This window comes from Anguilla anguilla, chromosome 13 (genome assembly GCF_013347855.1).
Source record: "Anguilla anguilla isolate fAngAng1 chromosome 13, fAngAng1.pri, whole genome shotgun sequence".
NCBI lineage: Eukaryota > Metazoa > Chordata > Actinopteri > Anguilliformes > Anguillidae > Anguilla > Anguilla anguilla.
The window spans coordinates 26,002,397-26,029,425 of NC_049213.1; the positions used below are offsets into that span (position 1 = coordinate 26,002,397).

Here is a 27,029-nt window from a genome sequence, read left to right on the forward strand (position 1 = left end):
ACACATTAAAAATTATTTTCTTCTTTTCTTATCCCATTGTCTTATTCCATGCGATTCACAGATATTAAAGAAAATCTGGTTAAATATCTTTCTTGAGCACATGCGTGTGTAACCTGCTATGTATAAGCCTACTTTTTTTCACTACAGCAAATAATTCAGAGATAATAGCTTATTGTAGCTATACACTGAATGTGGGTGACATTTTAGTTCTCGTGGTGGTTCTCAGGTAAAACATATGTCTCCAGGTAGTTGTGTTTGCTGACCACTATGCTGTCTAGATTCAGAGGAGAGTTAAAATGGCATTAATGTTGATAGCATAACCTTAAGTGTCCCTGAATGTGTTTTTTATTTTTTATTTTACACAGTGTTGGTTGTGTTTCTTCTGTGTATAATTCCATAATCTTGGTTTTATCCTGAATAAACCAATGTCCCAATGTCCAGTATTCCAGAACACTCAACATTTTTAAACCCATCATTCAGTTCAGGTTCACTAAGGATCCACTAAAACAATTTAGTTCTTGTTAACCAGAGCACAACACATCGGATAGTGAGGAGTCTTTTGGATTATAAAGATTAGAAAATGGTAGTGTTTCCCAAACAAAGGACCTTGTGATGTAGGGGATACTGTTTCCACTGGAAATGTGTGCTGCAATTAAGAGGCCAAAGAGTAACTGGGACCTCTGGTCAAGGCAAGAGAAATAGTTCAGTATTATTGGAAATTCTATACCAAAAGCACAATGACACAAAATTAGAAAAAAATACATTATTGCACATGAAATTTATGTTTTGGGGAGAGAGAGAGAGAGAGAGAGAGAGAGAGAGAGTTAGAGAGAGAGAGAGAGAGAGATGGGGGAGACAGATGGAAGCCCAGAGAAGAGGGCTTCAATCTGAATCCTCTGAGCTATCACAATAAGAGTGAAATGTCTTATGTGGAATTATGACAGCATTGCACTCCTGCAAGTTTGAAGCCGAGTTGCTACATCCAGAAATGTATGTACTTACTGTAAGTCGTTCTGGATAAAAGCATCTACTGAAAGACTAAATTAGTTTTTTTTTGCTTGTTTCTTTTTGTCCTTTTTATTTTATCTGCTCAGGTATATTCAAAGTCCTAATGTAACCTGTAGTTCTCAGTGTTTCACTATATGGTTTGTAACATTCCACAGGAAATGGCCCTGAGTCAATCTGTGTTGGGATACTAGGCCATAGAGGCAGGACATTGGCACTTGCTAAATGGATGCAATAGAAGAGCTAAACTTGATCCCTTGTTGTAAGCTTAGTGGTGCATTTGGACGGAACGTAATTTTGTGGGTGCACTGATCACAGGGAAAGTGTCTGTCTATCTGGAAAGCAAATGGATGAATATCCTTTCTTGGATTTCAAGAAAATATATATATAAATATGGACAATTTTTGCAAGCAAAATACCACTGATATTTTCCACATATTTGTTGTTAGTATTTTATTTCTGAGAAAATACATGATGCAGTCTTAAGACTGTAAGACCCAAACACCATTTTAAGCACAATCATGTACAGTACAGTCTACTGCACATTATTTATCACCATTTCATGTCAAGGTAAAAGTTAAAAAGGAAAAAAGTCAGGAATATACATGTTATGTTTTCATTAAGAATGATGTTAAAATAAACTGGAAAACATAGAAAAATTAAATAATGTCATTATATCCAAATATTTGGGTACGTGTTAGTTACCTGTTCATTGATACATTTGGTAACATTAAATTAAGTGGCTTTAGGAGTTAGCAAAGGCAAAACACGTAATTTAACCTAATTAGGAAACAATCATCAGCTATATGTGTACAGCTTTGACAAACAACAAATGATGGTGTCATGCCAGAAGACAGGATGTTAATAAAGAAAAAGAAAAATAACATTTTATATGACACACCTTCATTCTAAAAAGTAATTTCAGAAAAATTGTTATAGTTTCTAAAGTGCTGTGATAAGTTTGCAGTCAATATGATTCAGTGTTTATTTATGAAATTCATTTCGAGAAAGAAAAAATGCATTGGGGTTTATTTCATTGGTATTTAAATATATCTACAGTTATAAAATAGATTTAAAAGGTAACATGACAGTTAATCTTTGAAATGTGCTTGCTTATTGTATGGGAATTTGTGAATCTCACTCTCACTCTCTTTTACACACACATGCACACACACACCCTTTTATCTTTATTTTCATTTTAAAAAGGTTATTTTTTTAAAACATATACTTCATAAACATCACAATCGTTTTGAGATTGCATATCAAAATTTGGATTCTGATGATTGTACACAATGCCTATATAATCACAGTCATTATGCATCATGAGTGTGGGCAGAAGACAAGGCATCTTGGGCAACATTTTGCACTAAATCTGTGATTTCTTTAAGATATAAGCATATGAAGTGATTTAAAAGTGATTTAAAGTGAATAAAATTAGATCATGGATGGAATTGTTTGGAGGACACTTTTTTGGATTTATTCTTATAATCACTATCAGCTAATTCAATGACTGGTGAGATATCTATAATCTGAGATTATGGATAAAATGACTACAAGAACATAAGCAGGATCTTTTTGTCCTCTGATAAAAAAAGTATCCCAGATTTCCATCACATACTGGAATGTTATATAGTGGAAAGTGATGTGCAAAAATTAGCCTAAAAATTATTGAGAAAACAATATGGGATTGATAAATTGGTCTCATTATTCCTTTCATTGCATCATAAATTAAAAATTTTGCTGGTATGGAATCCACAAAAAAAAAAAAAAAAAAACCTGAATCTGTCGTTGTGTAGGTCGTGTCTACATATTGATTACAATATTTGTACTTCTGGCTCAATTTCACAATGGTCCCAGTGGACCAAATAGATGAGATTCCACAGCAGATAGAAGATAAGTTATGTCTACTGCATAGAGGTATATCAGTGGTAGTACATTATTGTTCTACAGGGAAACCTGCCAACAGTAGTTGATCACATGACCGTTAAGTGTTATAGCATTACAATAAAGACTTCATCCTTCACAGACAGATGACAAGAACATTCTCCTTCACAGTCACTTCTTCAAATTGTACATGTCTTTAGGCCTCACTGGGAGAATTAATCTCACTCTCAAAGCCAGGGGTTCCAGTTCCTGCTCACGTGGGTGGAAACATCTTCACTCTCGGCTTGCTTCAGTGTATCGGATCAAAACCTTGCACTGCGGTTTCTTTCTTGAGGCTCAGGTTGCCTTGATTGTCGTTCCTTCACAATCTCCTCACTCATGTGGATGTGTATTTATTTCCCAAACTTGGGGAACACAGATGGAGGGCTTCTGGATTGCATGTAAGCTTTAGCCTAGTGAACTGTAGACCTGGTGTCTCTGCCCACTCATGATGAGATGAAAAAGGCATGTTCTTGTATCACACAGTGCAGGAGGAAGCTCAGTCCTCTGAATAGCTCTGGCGATATTTCTCCTGTGTCCTTCCATTTGCACACAAACACAGATACACTTGTGTGACCGCCCTGGTGTTCATAGTACTTGCAAGGCAGACAAGATGATCTTACACCTCCTTCTCTCCTGCATTCAGGACTGATGTCCTCTTTAGGTTTTCCTTCACTCTTATGAACTCCGGGGCACCCCCTGTCTCCTCCTCCTGCCTCTCCTGCTCCCTTTCCAGCTGGAAGAAAAGAACAGTCATTTTCCTGTCATTTAACTGTATTAAAGTCCACAGACAGGATAGGTTCTAACCCAACCCCCTACTCCCACTTTATTTAGAGAGGGGAAAAGCAGAGAGGGTTACAGAGGGAAGGGGTCGCAACACAGAAAGTGTCAGAACTCCTGGCCATGCAGGGGGTTCATATATAATTTTGAGAATTTGCAGCCCTACAGAGTGGACTTCACAATCTGGCTGCTTATTGCCATCTATAACACCTTGTATGCCATATACTCTTGCCCATATAGAGAATGGATGTCAGCACCCCACCATCTCATTCATGAAACTAACTGAAGTGGCCTGCTGTAGGACTTCTAGTAGGTCTTGCTTCAGGATGCAGAAGGGCAGTAGAGATGTCCATCTGTGGTTTTGCCCTTACCACCACAACAACACCCACCACCACTGCCCAGCTGCCACAATACACACCTCCTCCAGTTTCTTGTGCCTCTTGAGGAGTTCCTGCTCCAGGGGGGAGATCTTCCTCCTTGCCTCCTCCTCCTCTTTTCTCTGCTTAATCAGCTGCTCTCGTTTCCTTTGCTCCAGCACCCGCTGGAGCTCAGGTTTGTTCTCAACCCCAGCACCCCTGTCACCATCAAGAAAAAAGAAACAGAAGACAAGAAAATTAAGGTCAGGTCAGTGCCATGCATGTATCTGGGTGTCAGTATTGACACAGAGAGAAGCAGTGACATGATCAGGTATGTGAGGTTATTACAGTAATACACACATTCAGTTCAGTTACTCAGAGAGGTTTATAAAAACGCCAAAAGGTGAAAAGACCTTTTCCATTATGAAAACCTGCCTTTTGTAATCCGAAGCAATGTTGTTGCTGTAATACGTTTTCACCATCAGAGGGCACTCTCGTCATTTTTATGCGAGGGCTCGGTTATTAAAAAAATAATAAAGGTGATGTCCACAAATCGACAATTGTTCAGTAACTACTATTATCAGAAATTTTGTATGTGCGGTTTTTAGTGATGTGTAGCATACTGTGCATGACTAAGCATGTAGAACAAAACAAGACGTGAATAATCTGGATAAAAACGATAAACAGTCTAGATTAAAACACCTGGTAGGCCTATTTCACAAATTACTTGGAGGATAACTGCCATACACCCTTTTGATAGATAATTTTATCAGTGACAGGTGTCGTTACCTTCACCGAGAATGGCAAGAGTTTTCTGTCAGAACTTCACCCATTATGAAACTATAATTTTATCTCGTTGGTTGTCGATAAAAGACACGTCATTTGAAAATGTAGGGAACAATTTGTTTGCATGTTTTAGCATTGCAACAATAGGGTACTAATCTGTTGTGATGAATTGAGCCTGTTTGCTAATAAAACAGAAAACACCAAGTCGTAAGTGTGCTATGGTGCCATTATACCTGTTATTTACACTATGGTTCTTTTAAACAACATGAAAAATACCAAATAGGCAATTATTCATACGCCCACAACTGAGTTGGGTATTACGTTTCTAATCACGATCCTTTGGCTTAGATTTGGAGCTTGCCAATTTGATTCAATGGGTTTCCTGCTTTTTTTTTCTTTTCTTTTCTTTTTTTTTTAAAATCTTAGATTTTGTCGCATTCACAGTCTCTTCAGCGGGACATGATCTGACGCTGAAGCGCTAACAGGAGCGGAGCGTAAATGTCAATGGGAGGGGGGAATGCAAAAGAAGGGAATGTTGCCAATGACGCCAAACGTCTCTCCGGTGGTTAATTAAATTAACACGGCGGCTGTTTTTCCTGGAGGTGGTGAAGTCACAGGTTTTACAAGGTGCGAAACAAAGGGAGTACTGGGGGGACGCTGCTTAGGAAAGCATGACAGTGTTTGTATTAATTTAGCCTTCGTTGAGTAAAGATGAGAATAACAAACAAGGAGGAAATGAAACCAACGAACTAATCTCGAGACAGAAGGAGCCAGCTCCCGTGCACACAGTGTTTGCCATAAACACAAGAAAATGTCGGCTAGCCTACATCAGCACTATGTATTTATAGTCCCTCAAACTCCTGGTAAGTATTGATCCAACCACCCACCCCCCAAAACAATGAAATTCATACGCAGGTTTTTATTTCCAAAAATAGTACAGAAACAACATTGCACAGGGGTGACATTAGAACCCAAAGCATTTTTTCTTCTTTTGTTCTATACCCGGCCATTGCTTCTCAGACATGAATGCCACTTGAGCACTGCTGTCTTTTACAACCGACTCTTATCTAAAAAGGAGCAACAACAAGAAAGGGGCTACCTGCAGGTTATGACCCAATTCCTTTAGCCATCCTTTGCTTCCTGTGCCTGTTATCTCCGTTGCCAAAGTGCCTCCCACAGTTTCCCCTCTATACCGAGTCCCACAGTACCGCCAGTGCAGCACCATTCTCAGGGCCTAATGCCCCTCTTGATACCCGCCTAATTGCAAGGATGGCGCTATGCCAGCTCTTTTCTGAGACACCCCCCCCCCCCCTCCACTGAGGAGCTGGAAGTCTCCAGGCAATACCACCATTTAATTGGCATTAACAAGAGAGACTGGGTTGTTGTTTTGTTTGCTCAAGATGAACGTTCAGTCTAATAGATGAATGAGTGATGTGTAATGATTGCAGTTCTGTTGACTCAGTTAGAGTACAGGAAAGGGGGAGATGGGGTAATTGATTTTTCCATAGTTACGCAGGAAATTCCATGTCAAAATCACAGATGGATAGCATTAATATTTTAATTTTCTTATTAGGAATTTGCACGTTTGGACACAGTTCTTGGTTTTTGCCTTTCACATTTGCAAACGTTGAAGTTTGTCTCCTGCTTTCACGGTCGGCATTTTCAGCTGAGAGGACAATGGACTGGCTTGATCCACAACTATCCCCAGTAGGCTAGTTATAATGAAGGTTTGTGTGGATTAATGATGTAAATGAAAATATCAGAATCAGTGTAGTTTTTTAAGACTGCTTTATGTATTGTTTGCATGCTTTTGTCCTTGCGGTGTACTTGTGAATGTCCTTTGTCAAAGAGGGCTTGAGACTCGGGGTTTCTGTGCTGTCTGTGAGGTCCAGTGCTCTCTATGCTGGGCCTTTCTCCCACAGGGTAGTGACTGGCAGGGGACTGCAGTGGCTGAGTGGGGAGCATAAAAGGCTTTGTAGGTCCCCGTCTCAAGTGTTTGAGTTCCTGCTGTGCTTTACAGATGGGTTGAGTTCCCCTTGCCTTTGGGATCAATCCCTCAAGCATGCTGTCCATTGTGGGGTGGGGCGTTGTAATGTGACGTTGCCGGGCAATGGCATGTTACCAATCAGCCAACCATTGGACAGACACCGAACAGAGTGGAGCGAAGTCGCAGCTCAGCACAATTAGGGGGACATTTTGATTTGGTTTCTGATTTTATTTTATGTTGTTGAGATATTATTGGATTTTGTGGACATTTCTTCACATTTGGATTGAACAAAAATAAGTGTGCCTCATTTCTGTTCATGTTTTTTTTTTCAGAGCAAAGATTTATATAAAAATTGCCCACTTCATTGTCTCTATTATTGTCAATATTATAATTTTGCATAATGATTTATTTGTTGATCATTCATGGGTATCTAGTTCAGAGTTGCCATTTTCTTATTGTTGCATTGAAAATGACCAGTTGGCAAATTAGCATTGTTGAATCATGCCTTGATATAGTCGACTTCAGCAGTCATTTTTAATATAGTATAGTACCATGCACTATCTTTGAAAAACGTGTCCTAGACTGAGCAAAGCAGCAACTGAGAAATCTTGGTTTTAAAGTGCTGACCGTGCTAAGGTTAGCAGCTCATTTTCAAGCAGCTCCAAGGGGAGCCATTCAATTTTCCCTGCAAAAATGTGCAGTGTGGTGTGATATACAGTATTTTCCCGTTTCCTGGTTTCAGCTGAGAAGTTCTAGTTTAAAATTGGAGCATTTGAGGAAAATAATTTCTCTGACTGTTTACCTTTGGACTTGTATTACTTCAGGATTGTATTACTTTTGAAAATGACAGCCATGTTGGAACCATTGAGTGTAATGGCAGGATGTGAGGAGAATGCTGAGTGGGACACAATAGTAGGTTGAGTTCTTACTTCTTAAAGAGGCTTTTGGGAAGATTGAGAGGTGTGAATGCATGCATATATTACAGACCCACGTAGTTAAACAATTATCCCTAAAATGTTCTACCTCTTGCACAGACATGCAGTGCTGTGTTTGAGTGACCGGTGAAATACAGAAACCAGCTGCAAGAGTGTACGGTACAAGTTTCCAATTTTCTATTCTTCATTTCACAAAGCAAGGTAGAAAGGCAGACATATTTTATGGATGCCACGGTCCCCTGTTGTCCCTGGCCCTGGTAACGGGGAAGTGCAGGCTGGGAGAGGGTGGGAATGCTTACCTTCTGCGGTTCATAAGCAGCTCTCTGTGAAGGTCCTGATGGCTTTTAGAGGCTTTCACTGGATTAAGGAGCTTTTTGGGCTTGATCAGATCATCGTCCCCTTCCATGTAATCTGGCTGAGCTGCATAGCTGGCTACCGGGGGCAGATCCCTGTGTGGGTCCTGCTGCAGGGCACCATAGGCAGAGGCTGGGGGGGGGGGGGGGGGGGGGGCATTTGAGAGTGTTAGAGTCTGAGAGACAGACCCTAAGGACATGTATACAAAAACATACTGATACTGTATCTTCCTCTCTTCTTTGGTTTGTATATCATGCCAGTAAATCATTAGAGAGGGAGAAGAGAGAGAAAGAGAGAGAGAGAAATGGGACACACACACACACACACACACACACACACACACACAGAGGTTCTAATTACTCAGGTGCTGTGCTGACTTCCCATTTAAATCTCGCGTTCTTACACATTAAAAAAAAAAAAAACAGAGAAATGTTGTATAAGGGCTGTGGAGAAAGGACAGGTGAGAGCCAGCTATTCAGTCTGTTTATGTTTTGCATTTGAGGAAATTCCTCACCATTTCCTTTACTCCTGTACCACAACTCTTATCCTCTCTTTTTGCCACAGCTGGTGTACATGTGCTTATATACTCCATGTAAACAGCATCCCCGCTTCGGAAAGTCACGTTCTCTGTGTATTCTACATACCTACGGTACAAAAGCACTGAAAAATACCATGTGTTTCCTTAACATCAAAGGCAACTAAGAAATCAGTTTGAAGTTTAGCAGGCAAAGTTTGTAGTGGGACTTTACAGCACCAAGCATGCTTCAGTTAACTGAGGAGGGTTATATGACTTATTATTATTCATTAAAGCTGCACTTCCAAGCAAATACCTTTCTGGGGCTTCATTTTCTCATAGCCGCACTTCATCCTTATGGAAATCTGCTCTGTATTGCCATATATCATAACTATGTGGACTTTTAAAAAATATATAAAAATATAGTTTACAACATTGTATTTTAAAAAGTGTATTGCACCATCTGAAAGTGGCAATAATTTGTGTACTGGTATTTATCATATATTGAGAAATGTAGCAGAATATAAATATTTTCAGTATACTTCATTTTGGTAAGGGCTGAAGCTTTAAAAGGACGGGCATGGTACTTTGACTCCCACTGATTGGTAAGAGCGTCGGTGCATCTGTCTGCTCTCCAGCCTGGCTCCTCGGCCCGTGCCCAGGCGATTTGAGCGGGTTTCGGGTTTCATACACGACCAGGTAGAGCCTGAACAATGCGCCGTTTCTCAAGTGGAACCAAACCCATCTTTGCTATTTAATATTTCAGAAATCGGCATTCTCCATGTCAACGCCTCCTTATCAGACAGGGTAGACAGGAAGACGTTAATGAACTGGGGAGGAAGAGGAAAGCGAGTCCTTTGACCATTCCTCTGAGCAGTGAGAGCACCATGGAGCCTCTCTGCAGTAGGTTAGCTGTTTTCACAGCCTGGGAGCCTGTTTACAGTATGCAGAAGTGGCTTGTCTGACAGATGGCAGCACCCAGGCCGAAGGTTAACAGTGACTCACCGCACGGATGCGGCCGTTTGTTACACAGGTGCTGTACCTGCCGCATGGTCCTAGCTGTAGCAGTGCCAGATGAAAAGGCCCTTTAATTTTGGAGAGGATTATAGGGGCGTAATGAATCATTGTGGAGAGCATCTCTTGTGCTGTGGAAAGACAGACAGGGAGAGTTTCATCCGTGCTCTCCGTGTGGAGTGCAGCCCCAGGGGCCTTTATGAGGGCCAGGCCAGAAATGGCGGCAAATGTAATTACAGAGCTGGGCTAAAGTGAACTCAGTGAGGAATTGAGGTACTAGTGTCTCAAATCTGCTTCACTGCAGCACTTCAATGTCCCTGAACAGTCCTCCCCGCTGTTAATGGAATGTGGTTGCTGTGAGCAGCACTATTAATCCCATATGTTTGTATTAGCACAGACGCTTACGAGGCATGTTTGCGTGTTTTCAGTGTATGTGTACGTGTTCATTTTTGCGCGTGCACATGTGTGTGGGGTGTGTGTGTGCATTAAATCTGATGTGTGCATGTGTGTGTATCTGTGTAAGCTAGTGTATGTAAGAATGTTTGTTCATGTCATTAGAAAAAAAAGCTGAAGAGGTTATATCACTGGGCATAAAGTTATGCAAGACGAGTGGACACATTTCTGTTTGCTCTGGTTAAAAAAGGTAAATACAAGATTTGCAAAGTGGTTAATGATAAACATGCACCAAGCACTGCACTGGAGAAATTATATTTGAGAGGTTCCTTTTTGTTCTAACTCCTCCTGCTTTGTTTGCTTAGGAACACGCTATCTTTGTGTGCACCGATTTTGTATCTGGTTACCGGGTTTCAGACATTGACAGAACATATTGGAATTTCACAAGTCTGCCCCTGAAAGCTTCTTGTGGACTATTGGAGATGGTTGTTTCTTGGAGTGGAATAGAAGATTGCAAAGTAAAATAGTTTCTTCATGTAACATTACGCTGCACTCACATCTGGAAAGAGGAAATGTTGTCAGTGTCTGAGCCGGAATGAGCGCAATGCCTTTCATCTAGCAGCCCTCTCCTAAGGCAGGCTTCCATTTCCGATGCGCTTCCTTGTGGAAGGTGAATTTAGACCCCTCTCATTCCCGCCAAGCTTCCTGTCAAAAATGACTTTTCAATTGTTTTTGTCTTTTACAATGAGACTTTGCTATTGTTTTCTATTTTCTATTATCTCCGCTAATCCCCAAATTAGTTTTTTGATCATCATGTCAACATTCTGTACTACCTCTTTCAGAAATGAAAGGCACAAACAAAAGTACTCCCTACAGAACTCCCAAATGTTTTTTATGGCCACATTTCTGTACATGACTGCGCAAGGGCGTGTGAGTGGAAACACACGGTAACCGTGTGCATTCTCAAAAGCAAAGTGTCAGTGTGGAAATGATGAGTGCCTGGGAGAGGCCTGCTTTAGGCCAGGTTGTTGTAGTGCCAGCAGCTGTCTCATATTGTCCACTGGTGCTGACCACATACAGTGATGTGCTTTTCCCCAGGTCCCCCGCTCCACAACACCTTGCAGTTTGATTCTGTGCCCCTTTGATCAGGGCCATGAGTGACATCATTTCTGGGAGGCTAATGATTTCACTGCTGTCGCGTCTCATGACCCTGCGCTTTAAAGTTCTTGAGTGAAAGAGCTTGTTCTCTGCCCGGCTTGGGTACAAACAGAACACTGGCTGTCGCCATGGCAATGTCAGCTGCCACAGAGGATGCCCAGATCTCTGCCTCCCATGAGGCAGGGTGGGAGAATTCTTTTCCCACAATACATTGTGAATACCACCCTTCATCCCTAGCATGAAATTGTTCGTGAAGCTTCAGCAGGGCATTATCATCAAAAAGCGACCAGAAAACTACACAACTACAAAACTACAACTTGCAAATAAGAGGCTATTGTAAGGACAGTAACAAAGTTGAGCAAGCAAATAAATAAATAAATAATTCACATTTAAAAAAAGTTTTTTTAAAGAAAAAAAAGTTCTATGTTAAAAGTTAAATGTGTGTGGGAAATGTCCAGTTCATAATTTACTTTCAATTTCACACAAAAAAGTAGTTTAAAGCGATCTGGATTGCATGTAAAACTCACGTGGCAGTACTTCTACTAAATGTTTTGTACAGGCTTCAAGAATAAACTTCAAGAGCTGAAAGCATGTTTGCTTAAGCAGAGTCCAGCTCAGGCATTTGTGTTGCTGACATCACATCCTCTGATAGCTGTTTAAACAAACTGAACACGCAGTTTGTTGGTTTTATTGCAACAATTCACCATATCATAGACAGTGGAATTCAGTTCCTTTTTCTTCTGAAAACCAGAAATACATTGGAGATATTTCTATAAACAAATTGTATAAAACTAATTTAATTAAATTAATTTTATCGGTTATGAAAAGAGACATTCTGAACAGTAGCCACAGTAGAGAACTTTAATTCTGTTGATACACTAGAATTGCTTAAAAAGTAGTCTTTACTTCAGTTTACATTTATGGTTACTTATGGGTACTTTTTCAAAAAGACGCAGTTGCTTTCTCCTTACATGCACGCCTTCAGCTGAGATTTATGCCGTGTTTGAAGGTCAATGGCACCATTTGCTTTCTAAAAGAATGTATGATAAAGATATAACTCCATAGACAGGTGCCATGCATCAGCTAAGATATTTGATGCGGAAATAACATGATATGTAATTGTATGAGTAATGGAAAAGTATGATAATCCTCATGGGGTTGAGCACACTTAAGGGTTTCTGTCGTGTGACTCAACTGAGCTCTGATGTCTCAGATGCTCAAATTTTGGCTCACGGAAACCCCTTAATGTTATATCTTTGGATATGCCAGCTTGATGTCTGTTGGGTGATGCGAGACACACCCATGTGTCACTCTGACCCACCAGTCAATTGACCTCCTGGGCCCTGTGACTACTCACCAAACCACCTCTCATCCCCACCCCCTTTCCTGCACTGTAAAATAACAGACAGGCTTATAATGGCCACTGCATTATCCTTTGACATAGGATAGTAAGTTTAGATGCAGCATATGCAACCCAAAATGCAGATGATCATGCGTACACATACCACTATTCACAATAACACAACTTAGAACATTATCTCAGCAGAGGAACCCAGCAAACCTCAAGCTCTCTGTAAAATTTCATGGCTATCAGACAGCAATAAACAATAAAAAACAATGAACGGTGCCGTGTGTATACTGTGCAATTCCACAGTGCAGTTTATGACGCTGACCAAAATCTCTCAAAACTTGTGAATGCCACAGCTTTTATGAACCCCTCGCCTCCCCAGCTGTCCCACCTGCTCCCCCCCAGTGAAACAGGAGCCTCTTACCTGACTTGACCAGCATGTCTCTGTGTGTCCCCAGCTCCCTGGCCGGGTTGAAGCTGTGAGTGACTCTCTGTGACATGGCTCTGAGAATCCACAGGCCCCTGTGTCAGCTGTCTCCCTGGCACTTGGAGCCCTACATGACTTTTGGGACAGTGAGCTGCCTGGGTGCTCCACTCCTTTAAACATGCTTGCCTGCCCAAGCTAGAGTAAACAGTCACATGACCAGGGCAGTCCAGAGACCCGCCTCCCTGCCTCCCTCCCTCCCTCCACTCTGGGCAGGCTCTCTGATCCACTGGGGTCCGCTGGCTGGATTAACAGCAAGCTTAAGCTCCCTCGACTAATGCTCATATTAACCATAAGTCATCTGAACATTTTCATTGTTGGCAATATGCTGCGTACAGAACGCATCCGAGAAGAGACTGAGCTTTTAGTGTTCTTGTGGAACCATGGGAAATCTCCTCTGGCATTCCTTGTGTTTGTGCTTTTAGATGTACATCAGATCTTGCTACTGTCTGTGTTTTAGATGCCACCTTTTCAGTAAAGGATTTTCTTCTTTAAATGGGCACCGATAACGATCGATAACATAATCTCTGAACATGTCCATCGTGCCTCCTATAGAGGAAAACATCATTGCTGCGTAGAGGTTTGGAGCGCAATCTGATTTATGCTTCTGTGCACTCCACATGATGTGCACAATGTTCACAAAATGTCCCACACTGATGGATACCATTGCACTTCTGGAAGCCACAGATGAAGCGTGGGCAAATTTTCTGTTTGTTATTGGGAGATATTATTGGGAGGTCATTGCTCATCATGCACAAGCCTGACATCCAGAAATTCATCTTCCAAATCTGACTACAGTACATTACGAATAGACTGCAGTGGCACTGTATTGCTTGTCTAAGTCATGCCAAGCCTTTGACTGAAGTAATGTTGACTCTTCTTTAGTGTGACACACAGTCGCCAAACCTGCCTGAACCTTTCAACTCATTGCCCAGTTCTATGAGGTATCAAAGTTTTTAAGTTCATGATTTTGTCTTGGGTTCAAAGTGGTGTTAGTGTTTATGCTGGTATTTTTAGTGTTACAGATCTCTTCTGACGAAATGTTCATTCTATAGTGCTCTGGGTCAACTCAAATATAGTTTTAAAAAGGTCAGGGCACTGCATCCTGACACCTTACAATATGTGAGGTTATTTTAACAAAAGTATCGCCTGTGGGGACATGGTGTGTGGGGACAGAAGGTCAGGTGTGCCTGTGAGCAGCACTGGAAGGAATGATAATGCTGTACTGGACTCTGGAGAGGCTCTTGATTTCACTGGTCCTACTCTGCATTGTTCGTTGAGGCTGAAAGACGAGAGCAGACTTACCCGAGCCGTTCAGGTGATTTCCTTTTTCCTCACTTGACTGCTCAAGGCTGTATGCTTTCTGCTGCAACACAAAGACAGAAGAAAACATCACATATTGACAAAATGGTTCTTTTGCGCCAACGCGACCGACTGCTGATTGATTTTGAGCCGCCTGGAACTGACAGAGTTAAATGTTAACCGTACTGGCTATGGAAAAAGAATGCTGAACAGCCTGCACGGAAACGTAGTCACCCAACCATCCCCCTCCACCCCTCCATCTTTTCCTCCTCCTTCACAGATGCTGTGCTCCACTGCCTGTTTCCCCATACTGCATCCACACAGTGCAAGTGCTTACCAGGGGGAATTCAAAGAGGTCTTTTGGACGTCTTCATGAGTGTGTGAAAGGATATTGTGTTGCTGTCCTCGGTTGCTAGGAGAGGCCAGCTCAGGCTTGGTGCTGTGACAAGGCCCATACTGTCTGTGCTGCCCCCCCCTTTCCTATCCCCAACATTACTTTGCGGGGGCTCGGGGGAGGGGGGGGGCAGGGGGGGTATTGCTTTGAATCGATTGGAGGTCTGTGAGGAGAATGTGATGAAGTTCATAGACTGGTGAGTGTGGAGAGGGGCGGCATTCAGTGAATGAGTCTTTTTCTGTGGATTAGCTTAAGGTCACTTTGTCCACTGAGATGAGACATGCTGTTCCCAGCTCAAAAATAAAGATTCGTATGTACTGATGTGTGCTGCACATAAGTGACTATAAACCAGGTATAATGCATGACCTCAGCGGAGAAAGTACACGTTTTTCACTGAAAAATGGCTGACACGATGTCCTTTAAACTATTTTTTTGAATAGTATTCTTTGGCATGGTACCCTGAGGATAGAGCTTGTTTATTTGTTTTACTGAGCTGAGTAAAATAGTAATTACTGAAATGTGGTGTAAAGTGTCACCCTGAATTTAAATGAGATTTATGTTTCTCAGTATTATGCAGTATTATGATCAACAGAGGCTGGCTAAGAGGGTATAAGCACAAAAGCCTGCATTACTAACAATGAAGTCAAGATTTAAATGAGCTTAACTGGAATAAAAGGCCACCTTACATTTAGAGCTGCTTTAGACTCACACATCAATGCTTGTGCCTTGGAAATAAACTGAGAACAGTCAACCTTTGAACTGATTATCTGCATGAATGCATTAGAAATAGGCTAGATTTCCATCGTACTTATAGTCCTTAATTTCTGTTCTGTGTACACAGTTTTTTTTATTATTATTTTTTTTTTTTTTTAGTCCCCATATTTCAATGCGCAGTACAATTTCAAGGTTCGTAGTGGAATACATACAGAATTTATTCTTTTTTTATGGAGTTGTTGCTCTGGAGCATTTACAGTAAATTCATCCAGGAGGGCAATGCAGGCCACGTCCAAAAACAATCTACTAGCACTGGACCCGAGAGGCCAACTTTATGACCTACAGCAACACACAATATTGTTTTTCAAGGTGAAGCGCATGCCGTTGGCTCTCCCAAGTGTCTTGTTACTAGCAGTGGTCACCTGACCTCTTCAATCTGGACACCGCCGATCTCCCTCATGTTTTATTAACCCACTGGGAAAGTATTTCTGTGCATCCAACACTGTGCTGGCGATATTACACCCCTAATAAGTTGTGGACAAAAAGGTTTTTTATAGATTTTGACCTCAGCCAGGCACTCCAGTTTCAAATGCTTCTCAGGTTTCCCAGACGACACAGACAATTAGTAGAGGCTGCAGAAAGGGGGGGGAGCCTGTGCTAATTACCCACAAGCCCAAACAAAGTGATCACTGCTCAGCCGTTTGTGTTTATTCGTAGAGCTGATAAACACAGAGGATGACATACAGTGAGCATCATACTGTTAGGGACAGACATATTTTTCTTGACTTGGCAGGCTCCTCTCATCTGTGAAACATGGTGGCGAGGGCGTTATCGTTTGGCATTTTTGGCTTCCACAGGTACTGACTCACTTGTCTTCATTAATTAAATAACTGCTGGTAGCAGCAGAATGAATTCTGAAGTGTATAGAGGCATCTTATTTGCTCAAGTTCAAGCAAATGCCTCCAAACTCCAAATTGGATGGTGCTTTGTCCAACAGCAAGACAATGATCCCAAACATACTAACAAACATACAAACAATCTGAATCCAGTTGAACATGTGTTTCATACGCTGAAGTGATAATTTAAGGCAACTAGCCCCCGAAACAAGCAGGAGCTGAAGATTACAGGCTACATTACCGGCTTGACAGAGCATCACCAGAGAAGATATTCTGCACTTGGTGATGTCTGTTTGTCACAGACTTAAACCAGTCATTGCATGTAAAGGATATGTGACTAAACATAGTGCTGAACATGACTTTCATTTGCATAATATTGATATGTTTATGATTATGGTGCCCTGAAATGGGCTACGTATAAAAAGTTCCATCATTTCTATATGGTAAAAAAGTACCCTCAAATTGAAGTTGAGAATATGCACTTTACCCGCATGTGAATTGTTTGATTACAAATCTAAAATTGTGGATTACAGTGCTAAATCAGGGGAAAAAAATGTCCCAAACATTATGGAGCTCACTGTAGGTACATGCTAACCATTTATATCTTCAGCAGTGTGGGATTTTGGAGATTGTTTAAAATCATCCTGCTGTAGTAATGCATTTGATGAGAGGCATGAATTCATTCATCACTTTGAGAAAGGTTATATCCTGGAACGTGCACAGATAGGCACCAACATATGCTGCAGCATATGCCTCCTGTCCTGAGACAGCAAAATTGCCCTTTTGGTTGCAGTGGTTTTTTTAAGCACTGGTGCCCTTTACACTTGCAGTTGTTTCCCTCCCATTAAAACACCTGGCATACGGAGCCTGCATGACTTCTGCTTGTAATCCTTCCATTTCGGAGGCTGAATATTGGGTAAAGTACAGTATATAAAACTCAGCTTTGACAGATTCCCTCCAGGAAGGTTAAAAATATCCAGAAACTCAGGATATGACATTTAACAGACATCTTTAAAAGTCGGCCATCACCCGCTAGGCGCTTGTAAAGTGTTCCCTTTCAGGCGATGGGATCTAAAAAGCAGAACCGGCACTTTTGTACAAGGATTCTCTGTTTCCTACTGTTGCATGGCAATAGGCCAAGGTACAGTACACTAGCTGCATACATCCCAGTATTGGTGTTGTACTTTGTCGGTTGTGAGTGAAGCAGCTTTTTTCATCTTTGCATTCTCATTAGTGCTTATTTATGAAATGAGAAATTCATGCTTTGAAAGGCTATGCCACAAGTACAATATAACCCGATATACAAATATATACTGTAACTCCTTTAAAGAAATGTACTTTTAAATGTAAAATTTAATAATAATAATAATAATAATAATAATATACAATGAATATATATATATATATATATATATATATATATATATATATATATATATCTTATCTGGTCAATTTCGACCCTAAAGTCTATGTAACTGCAGAATAACTGAATAGCATGGTTATGAAAAGGAGGACATGCATTTGGCAGTGCTTGCATTTGAATGAGTGTATGCTTATTGGCTCTCTCCCAAACAGCTGGAGGATATTGTAGTGTTTAATTGTGTTTTTAATTGGGTTTTGGCATCCCAAATTGGGAGAAAAGAATATTTGTATCAAAATATTTTTGTGATATTATTTTGCCTTTTAGCTTTCTAAGTAGTTAACCAGTCATGAAATGCATTTATTTATTTATTTATTTATTTATTTATTTATTTGTAGTCAAACTCGCAAATATCTTTGTAAATAGTGGTTGCAATGTTTGGTAGGTAAGAGTGCAGGAGTGTCCACAGCAGTTTGGTACTTTATTTTTCCTCATTAAAATTTTAACTGCACATTTAGCCATAGCATTCATTTAACGAGTGTGTTCAAACATGGTAATTATAACAAAGGATTAAGAAAATAAGGCCTCTTGATTAATTCCAAAGACATTACTGATGGATTTTACCTGTGAAAGGGCCTTTTGGGTAACGCTGCCATCTAATGGACATGTTTGTCTTCTGTTAAAAATCACAGAATGCAGAATTTAATTACTTATGAACTGCAGTACTTGTTATTTTGCTTGAAACAACTATTCTAATTCAAATATATTAGATTTTTTTATTTTATTATTTTATTTTTTTACATTTGCAGTCTTTTGTAACAAAGACAGAATACAATTGGAAATATTTTTCCCTTTATGTTGCAGTTTCAGATTTACAACTGGCATACACTGTAACAGAAAAGCAAAATGAATTCTAGTATTTAATTAGATTATGAATCAAATTTTTGAAGAAATAAATATTTTGGTAATCAATCATATTTGGTTTTACTTTGACAAAATGGAAAATCAGACGCGTGTTTATAATTCTGTATTTACCAGGCATTTTGTGATAAATTCTATGTTTAACCCATGGGAAACCAAAAGCATGTCTGGGACATATTTAGAATCAAATAAAGAAAAAGGTTACTAGTTTTAATGACCACTGCCACTCACTAGCCAGTAGTTGGAAAGGCTCAGTGGTTTCTAGCTTCCATCTCAGCTGCTCTTCGAGTGATTTAAAAAGTTCTCTGGGGTTGTCCTGGGAGAGGACATCTTTAATTTGCCCTGTTGTCTTGTGACATCATTGTAGTCCATAGATGAGCTATGTCCTATTTTCACAGCAACCTCAGCATAGGGGTTAACTAAGCCTGATTCAGATTCATGCCAGTGCTGGACTCCCTTCAATAGTCTTGGAAACATGTCTTAACAAGGAGCATATGGTATAGCCAACTTCTCCATACACAGAAAATAGACAGGTCATACGCAGTATATCTATAGGGTGATTTCACTGCTTGGAATTATTTTTATGACAACAAACTTTGCTTTGTTATTGGCTACAAGTTTAATTTAAAATGGCTGATGAAAATAAGTCTTAAATGTGGTGTGGTGTGACCATGCAGTCAGGCATGTTTTCTTGTACGTACTGAAGCATCTGTTCAGTGGGACCATATGGAGATAGGATTAAACACTGAGAGCTACAGTAAGCATTTCATCCAACAGCAAGACTGGGAAAAAATGGGGGGGGGGGGGGGTGTTTTGAAGGGGATTACTTGTTAGTGTTATCCAACAGCAGTCAAGCCAAATATTTTTCATGCAAACTTTAAGAAAATAGCTCATTTTGTAAATAAATTACGCCTGGAACAGGTACGTGTGCGTTAATTAGAAACAGTAAGTGACAACTGACGTGTTCTTGCTCCACGAGTGCGGAGGAATTTTAATGAGGACATATCTGAGCACGCAATCGGGCACCATCTGCTTCCACAAGCGTGCAGCTGGGCCCAGTCACGCTGCGAATGTAAGAGAAGGATGCCGGTCATGTGACAGTGTGCCGGCAGGTGGACTCCGGCTGGGTTTCAGGTGTTTTTTTTCCCTCTGACTCCAGCTCAGTTGTGCTTCTGCGTTGGCTGAGTGCTCCAACTGAACTAGTGCCTTCCCCAGGAGGGGTCAGACCTGGCCAGCCAGCCATGTGTTCATTTCATTCCGACAGCTCTGCGGGATTCTGCTCCTTTTCCGGAAAATCTTCCATCTAGGTTGAACACTTCATAAGCTGCATGCAAACACGTTAATTTGCCCAGTTGCTAGAACTAAGGTGTGCTGTTTAATGCACCCCAATCTGCCCTGTTATCATTGCATTTCTCTTTTTGGGAAGGTCTAAACATTATAATGACTGCTAATTCTCCAGCTAGGTTTCATTTCTTTGAATTCTTTCTTTTAATTTTTGTGGAAATATACTGTACCATTCATATTCCTCTTTTGTGAAGCTATAGTGTACAATCAAAAATCGACGAAGACACACTGGAAATGAACTTTTAATTATCATTACACTGTTATTGCAAAATATGTTTAGCAGAAAAGAAACAACTGCCTGATTTATTTAGAGATGTTTTTGTTACACGTGTTGGCTTATCTTGTTATTTTAGCCCAGCATATGGTGGTCAAACTGAAATTCCTGGAAATGTTACTTTCTACACTGGGATAAGTGATATGCTGCTTATTCCAGATAACATTTATTCAACATTGTCCTCTGCTTTATCATGCACTAAGGTTAATTCAAGGTAAAGGTACAATTTAAGGTAAAATTGCAGTGTATGGACTGCACATTCCTATCTTTATTAAAATTCATATAAATTGTTTCTGTGTGTTTGCAATGTCCCATAAGAGCAACACAATGGGGCTTGGTTTCAGGGTTGTTTTTTTTAAGTAACATTTCTCCTCTGGGCGGAGTGACTCATGAGTATGAAACTGCAGACTTCTGTCTGATCTGACACATAACTCTATTATTTTTTTCTCCCCTGATAAAATCATGCTGTTTACACCAAGTTTTCACCCTATCATTTGCATGTCACAACTGAAATTGAAATACCAGTCAATTTGTTCTCTTCAGTCGTACAGTTTTGGTGATCATGTGCCTGCTGTAGTCTCAGTTTTCTGTTCTTAGCTGAACCTGGGGATATGCTGTTGAGCACCAAAGATGTAGGATGGTTCTCCTTATCACTCCTGATAATGTGACCAAACTTTTGTCTTTATTTTGCTCTTTTATAAACATACATCCAGTGACAGGTTAAATTAAGCTCAAAACAGCTACGATATGGTGAACTTAATCTATTGAAAATGTCATCCTTGGACCAAAAGCAAAATCGGCTAGAGGAGGCCACTGCAAACCCTCAAAGTGTCTTGATCCACCTACACCGGGGAGGAGGTTAATTTGAATAACACACTCAATGCTGAGCTGTTACAGACTATGATGGATTCGCCAAAAACTGATATCTTCCGTAAAACTGACTCTCTTTCCACCGATCTCCGCTCTGAAATTTCATCTGTGAAGGAAATCGAGACCTTACAACACAATTCACAAACACAAGGAAGATTGATATCGAACCTGGAATGAGCGACCACATAGACAAGCCAGAGGTTACAGTTAGCAGTTAGCATGCTAACAATCCTGGTTAAGCATTCTGCCAACAAATTTAAAGATTGTGAGAGCGCAGTGCAGGAGGAACAACATACACCTAGCGAGGGTACTGGAGGGAGTGGAGGGCTCTCGTCCGACTGATTTCACAGCTCAGTTCCTCCAAGATTTACTCAGCCTGGATGAAAAACCACTGCTGAATGGAGCCCATGGCAGCCTGCACAGCCGGCCCAAGGAAGGAAAGCCACCGTGACCTTTCCCCAGATAGATTAGGCCAGATCACCGCCAATTCTGCAGTGCTGACTCTGGGACAAAATCGGTGCAGGTCCGGCCTGGAGTCGCAGACTATCTGGGTTTGTTATCGGAATACACTTCTTCCACATCTACAGCCAAATGCTTTAAAGAAGGAGAAGCCATCCTTCTCATTTACCAGGGCAGGAGTGTTTCCATCTTCCCTGATTACACTGCTATCATAGCCTGGATAATCGGTGCTAAATTTTATTACCTGGGTTAGGCTACTATACTCATCCCCACACACTTCAGTCAGGACAAATAACATCCAATCAGAATACATCCCTCTACACTCATCCACATACCAAGGCAGCTCGTTGAGTCCCTTAATATTTCCTATATTTATTGCTTTAGTACCCCTCAGGACCGCACATCCCTCTAACTCCCTTATCAGAGATATAATCAGACATGGAAATAAACAAAAGCTTTCTCTATATGCTCTTGGCCTAATGTGGTATACTTAAGCCCTGCCTGTCTCTTTCCCAGATGCCCTCGCTACCCTTGATTCTTTTGGCCGCAGGCTTTGTCCCATCACTGAATGATGGAGCGTTTTTCATGTGGGCTACTCTCGGCATCAGAAGATTTAGCAATATATACATTGAATGCATTGATCATACCTTTTCAGCAATTATCAGCACAGTTTTCTCTTTCCAGACCCTGACATCACTTTTTTAAATTCTACAAATCCAGAGCTATATCCATAGCAGATATCCTCCATTTCCCACCCTCCATAATGATACTTTGTTAGATGTGTCTCACACCACGATAAAATTCAGCTAGCTCAACGTCCTTACACAACACAAAAGCACTGTGGTAGGCGGAGCTGGAAGTGGAAATTCCAGAAGAGTTATGTGAGTGCGCACTACAACGAGTAGGTACTTAATCTATGTATGCTAGACACATCTTTTTCAGTGTAAAATTATTCATTGTGTATACTGGACCAAACAAATGTAGTCTAAAATATACAGTCATAATCCACAATTATGATAGATGTAGTCAATCTCCCCTTAAAGGGAAATTATGCTGCAAAACAATATCCTTATTTAAAAGATCAAGCTGTAACTGGTTAAGTCTCTCTTAGTGGCTGACCAAAGCAATCGCTACACAGAAAATAGCGTAGCGGGCCAGAGCGAGTTTAGTAGAGGTACACTGTATATACACCATACTGACGTGCACTTCTACCCATGCTCGTTTTTGAAGAGCTGCAATGGGTGAGTTATTTGAATTTGGAGATACCTCCCACACTACTCTCACCCTCATGTTGTTGTAGCTGGTAAAATTAATTCCTCCCTTCACTTATGTTAAATTAAACATTTTCAATTTGCCACATGACAGTGAAGAGGAATTTCTTGCAGTAGATGTTAATTTAGATCTCAGTTAGCTACTTAAGGGCAGTAACTTCTCTTCCTGGATACGTCTACATAGATATATTGCAGTTATTCACAGAACCAAAAAATAAAATAAACGTTACTTTACTTTGTAAAAGACATTCAACAAACATGTAAATATAAACATAGCAAAGAAGAGTTCTTATTACTGATAGAAGTAAGCATACAAATAGCCAGATCTAATACTTTAAATTGTTCAACAGACTATTTGAGGTAAAGTTCATTTTAATTGTTTTTATAGCCTCCTTTATAAATGTCTTGGTCAAATTCTACCTACAACTTGTGTGAAGTGGCTATTTAAGTAATTCATCTAATTAAATTCTTGAGACAAAAACTGATGTTTCAATAGATCCCTAAAATGAACCTTATTATTTTCCAGATACTTGTCATTGCTTGGAAAATTAAAATTCCCTGCATTGAATTCGTTCTGCATTTGGGAAGAAGGAAATGACTCTGACAAGTGCCTTGTAGAGTAATTATGTCTGTCTGAGCTGAAGGACAAAGTGTTATAGAATATTTCTGGGCTTTCTGTTACGGCAGTGTTTCTCAAAAAGCAAAGTAATGAATAATTTAATCTGTTTTTAACACTAAACTGAGACAGACTATTATGCATTTTACTATATTTGTCCTGAATCAGCAAGAAGGTGCAAATTGTGCCGTCTTATTTTGCGCTACCGGTAATGTATTACTCTTGCTTGTTGACCAAATAACAGAGAAGTTATCCACTTGTGATAATGCCAGAACATGTATTACCTGCCTTGTTAAATTTATTGACATGAATTTTGAACATCTTTTTATCACTGCAAGGCTTCTCCCTATTTTCCACTTCCCACTCAATTACATTGACTGTATAAGGGTCCCCCCTTTCCCCCACAATATAGTCTCTGGCTCCAGTTTGTAAAACATGGTGGCACGAAAACAGCAATTCCTCGGTCTCAAAACGCTTTTCACAAGCCCATGGAAACTCAGTGGGTAACATCACAGTCACTTTGTCAATATATTTTCCTACAGTCTATGGTAGTAGTCCCCATTTGTATTCAGTAGGAGTGGCAACCTGTGGCTGGTGTTGACTGAACACCCGCCCATAGACAGCAAGCACGTGCCCCGTTGTAGTACATACTAAAACGGGAAACTAGAGCATGCACAGTAATTTGGGGGCACCCACTACATGCAGAGAGATGGCTGAGAGCCTCAGGAGAACAACTAGAGGCACTCTTCTACAGATGAAAGAAAACCGAGGGTCCCATTTCCCTTTAATCTTTCTATTGACAGTTATTGGAGATACATTTTTTACTTTTGGAGGAAAGTGGAACACGTATTGAACCCAATTCTCTTATTGCAACATTTGGAGTCACCTCTCCCACGCTTGTCACATTAAAAATAGGTATCATCGCCTACTTGCCTGATTTTAATTAAATGAAAATCCTTTATGTCCTCCCCCCATGCTCTACAGATAAAAAAAAAATATTTTTAACTATATTAAGTTGGAAAAATAAGATGCAGAATTCAAATTCAAATATCTCCATTAAAATAAATAAATAAATACATAAATAAATAAATAAATAATAATAATTTTACAAACATACCTGAGTAAAACTTCCAGTTCAATTTTTTTACCTATGTATACAGAGTAAAAAAATTCACTCATTTAAAAAGAGATTCCTTTATGACTGATGTATGCTTAATATATTGCTTTCAGACAAATGACTGACTGACCTTAATGACTTGTAATGTCCCGTCTCCCATGTTTCTGTTTTTTCTGTGTCATTTGTCTTGTCATTGACTTGACATTTTGGTGTTCTAATCAGATGCCCTTCTGCTCACTACTGTTGTAAAAAGCTGTTCTTTGAGCATTTGTGGCCTTTCTGTTAGCTTGAACGAGTCTGCCCATTCTCCTCGGACCTCTCTCATGAACAAGGTGTTTTTGCCCATAAAACTGTCGCTCACTGGATGTGCTTTTTTATTGCACCATTCTCTGCAAACTGTGAAGACTTTAGTGCATGAAAATCCCTGGAGGGTAGCTGTTCCTGAGATACTGGAACCACCACGTCTGGCACCAATAATAATACCACAGTCAAAGTTGCTTAGATCATATTTTGTTCACCCATTCTAATGTTTGGTCGAACAATAACAAAGCCTTTTCCCCATGTCTGCATGCTTTATATAGTATATTGAGTTGCAGCCACATAGTCAGCTCCTCCAAACAGCAAACCATTTTTGCAAATGAGCAGGTATGCCTAACAAAGTGGACACTAAAACAGTTTTGTATCCGGTGTCCACGGTACCAGGGTTTAAGCAACATTTGCTTCAGCTATTAACTATGGATATATAAATCACAACAAGAGATATAAATCTCTATTTTTATTGCAAAACTGAAATCACATACCATACTAATGTGATTTGGCCCTCTTTAGAATAATTAATCATGTAAGCTGCTGAGATATTCAGTCTGGTCAGAATATTCTAGAAGAGTCCAGTCCAGCCGGAATTCCTGCAGAAGGAATGACTGTGTGCACTACTCCTTGCAATTCAACAGTCCTTGTAATTGTAGTTGCCTTCAGTATCCGGCTGGGGCATCATTTGAATATAAAATTTTATGTTGGTATTTTAAGCATGTTTAGTAGAGTTAAGGGTATATGTCCAGTGAGGGTGTGTTGGGCAAGCTTTTTTTTTTTTTGGCCAGAAGCAAATGTGACAAAACAGCGCTCTTATTAGACTGCGGATCTAAGCAAACAAGCCGAATATAGGGAAGTCTTTTCGGGGGGGCTTCCAGTCACTAATGGAGTGAAACCGTATCCTTCACCTACATGGCAACAATGAGCATCTCTTTGAGGAGAGACTGAATGGCGCTCTCATTCCCAGGCTCTTCGACGGCAGCTCTGATTACCGGGCCACCTGGGACTGCTGCCCCACAACGGGAGCTTGATCTGCCCGCACTTCCCAGAGACCTAGCTCCTCCGATTCTGATCGATACCTCAGATGTCCTATGTTGATTTTTCCCATATTCTTCCTGGAAATGGCTATAGATCTGTTCAGACAATTCCCACACATCTCCTGGTCTTTTGTCATTTGAACAACATGGTTCAACTCGAGCAACATCTCAGATGATACCTCAGTAGCTCTAATAAAATCACCGTATCCATTCTTTTCCCTTGTATGTCCCACCTAGAAAACAGAAAATTTCACTCTCTGAGTCAGACCAAAACTGACCTCAATTGTTAATTTTTTCTGTGGACTAACGTAATGCTTTCTCAGACTCTTCTCCCTGAGGGAGTGCGACATGTTTTATGGAGAGGAATACGTTATGATTGTGGTCATATTGATTGAGATGGATGTTGCTCTTATGGATCCAGTATGCTGTAGAGCATATCAACACTATCCGGCTTGCTATTTATTCCACATCTACTCTCCCTATGCACCTTAAGACTTGAAGGTGTTTGCTTTTGTTTGATGTCTCGGTTTTTTGTGTGCGTGTGTGCGTGTGTGTGTGTGTGTGTGTGTATGTGTGTGTGTGCGTGCGTGAAAAGTCTTGAAAAGTCTTGGTAAATAAATGTTCTTTTTTTCTGCCTGGTAAGATTTGGCCCCTGTGTGTTGTATGCAGTCATGTGGGGAGGGACATGTCCTTACTCCAGTGATTTCAGCTACGAAAGAACAGGGAGGTGAGGTGTTGTGAGTCTGCTTGTCTGCAAGGGCAGTTTATTAGCCTTCTGAATGATCAGTGACTCAGTGATACATAAGCTTTGCTTATATTTTGCCTTACTGCCTCACTGGGTTAACATATTACAGGTAGTGTATGCAGCAGCACGTTCAGATGGTATGTTGTTTTAAGCCATGTAGCATTTTTACTAGCTTTTGCAATATAAGGGGGCTTTGTTTTACTGCTGTACATAACCATTTATTTTTCTTATTTTCCTGGAGGGATGTTGTTTGCTGCACTATGACCTAGCCTACCTTAGCGCTGTTCTGTTGGAAAAGATCAACATGGAGGAGAGCCAAGCTTTCCGAAGACACAACTCGGGGCACTTGGGGCATCCTCTGTC

At 40.5% G+C, this 27,029-nt stretch overlaps 1 protein-coding gene across 4 annotated transcripts in view; it reads right to left on the reverse strand.

The window, feature by feature from the left end:
- Positions 1 to 1,441: 1,441 nt before the first annotated feature.
- si:ch211-236d3.4 (protein FAM107B) overlaps positions 1,442 to 27,029 on the reverse strand; it is a 30,607-nt gene continuing 5,019 nt past the window's right edge. Inside the window, exons 1-5 of one of the 4 annotated variants that reach the window (XM_035389272.1) lie at positions 14,574 to 14,655; positions 14,343 to 14,403; positions 8,072 to 8,258; positions 4,127 to 4,283; positions 1,442 to 3,664 (exon numbers count right to left, since the gene is read on the reverse strand). In XM_035389272.1, the coding sequence (XP_035245163.1) occupies positions 3,548 to 3,664; positions 4,127 to 4,283; positions 8,072 to 8,258; positions 14,343 to 14,403; positions 14,574 to 14,648 (597 nt within the window). In that variant the 5' untranslated portion in view covers positions 14,649 to 14,655 and the 3' untranslated portion in view covers positions 1,442 to 3,547. Of the gene's footprint in view, positions 3,665 to 4,126; positions 4,284 to 8,071; positions 8,259 to 12,977; positions 13,166 to 14,342; positions 14,404 to 14,573; positions 14,656 to 27,029 lie in introns of those variants that run through there. The other 3 variants (XM_035389274.1, XM_035389273.1, XM_035389275.1) reach the window with 3 other exon arrangements.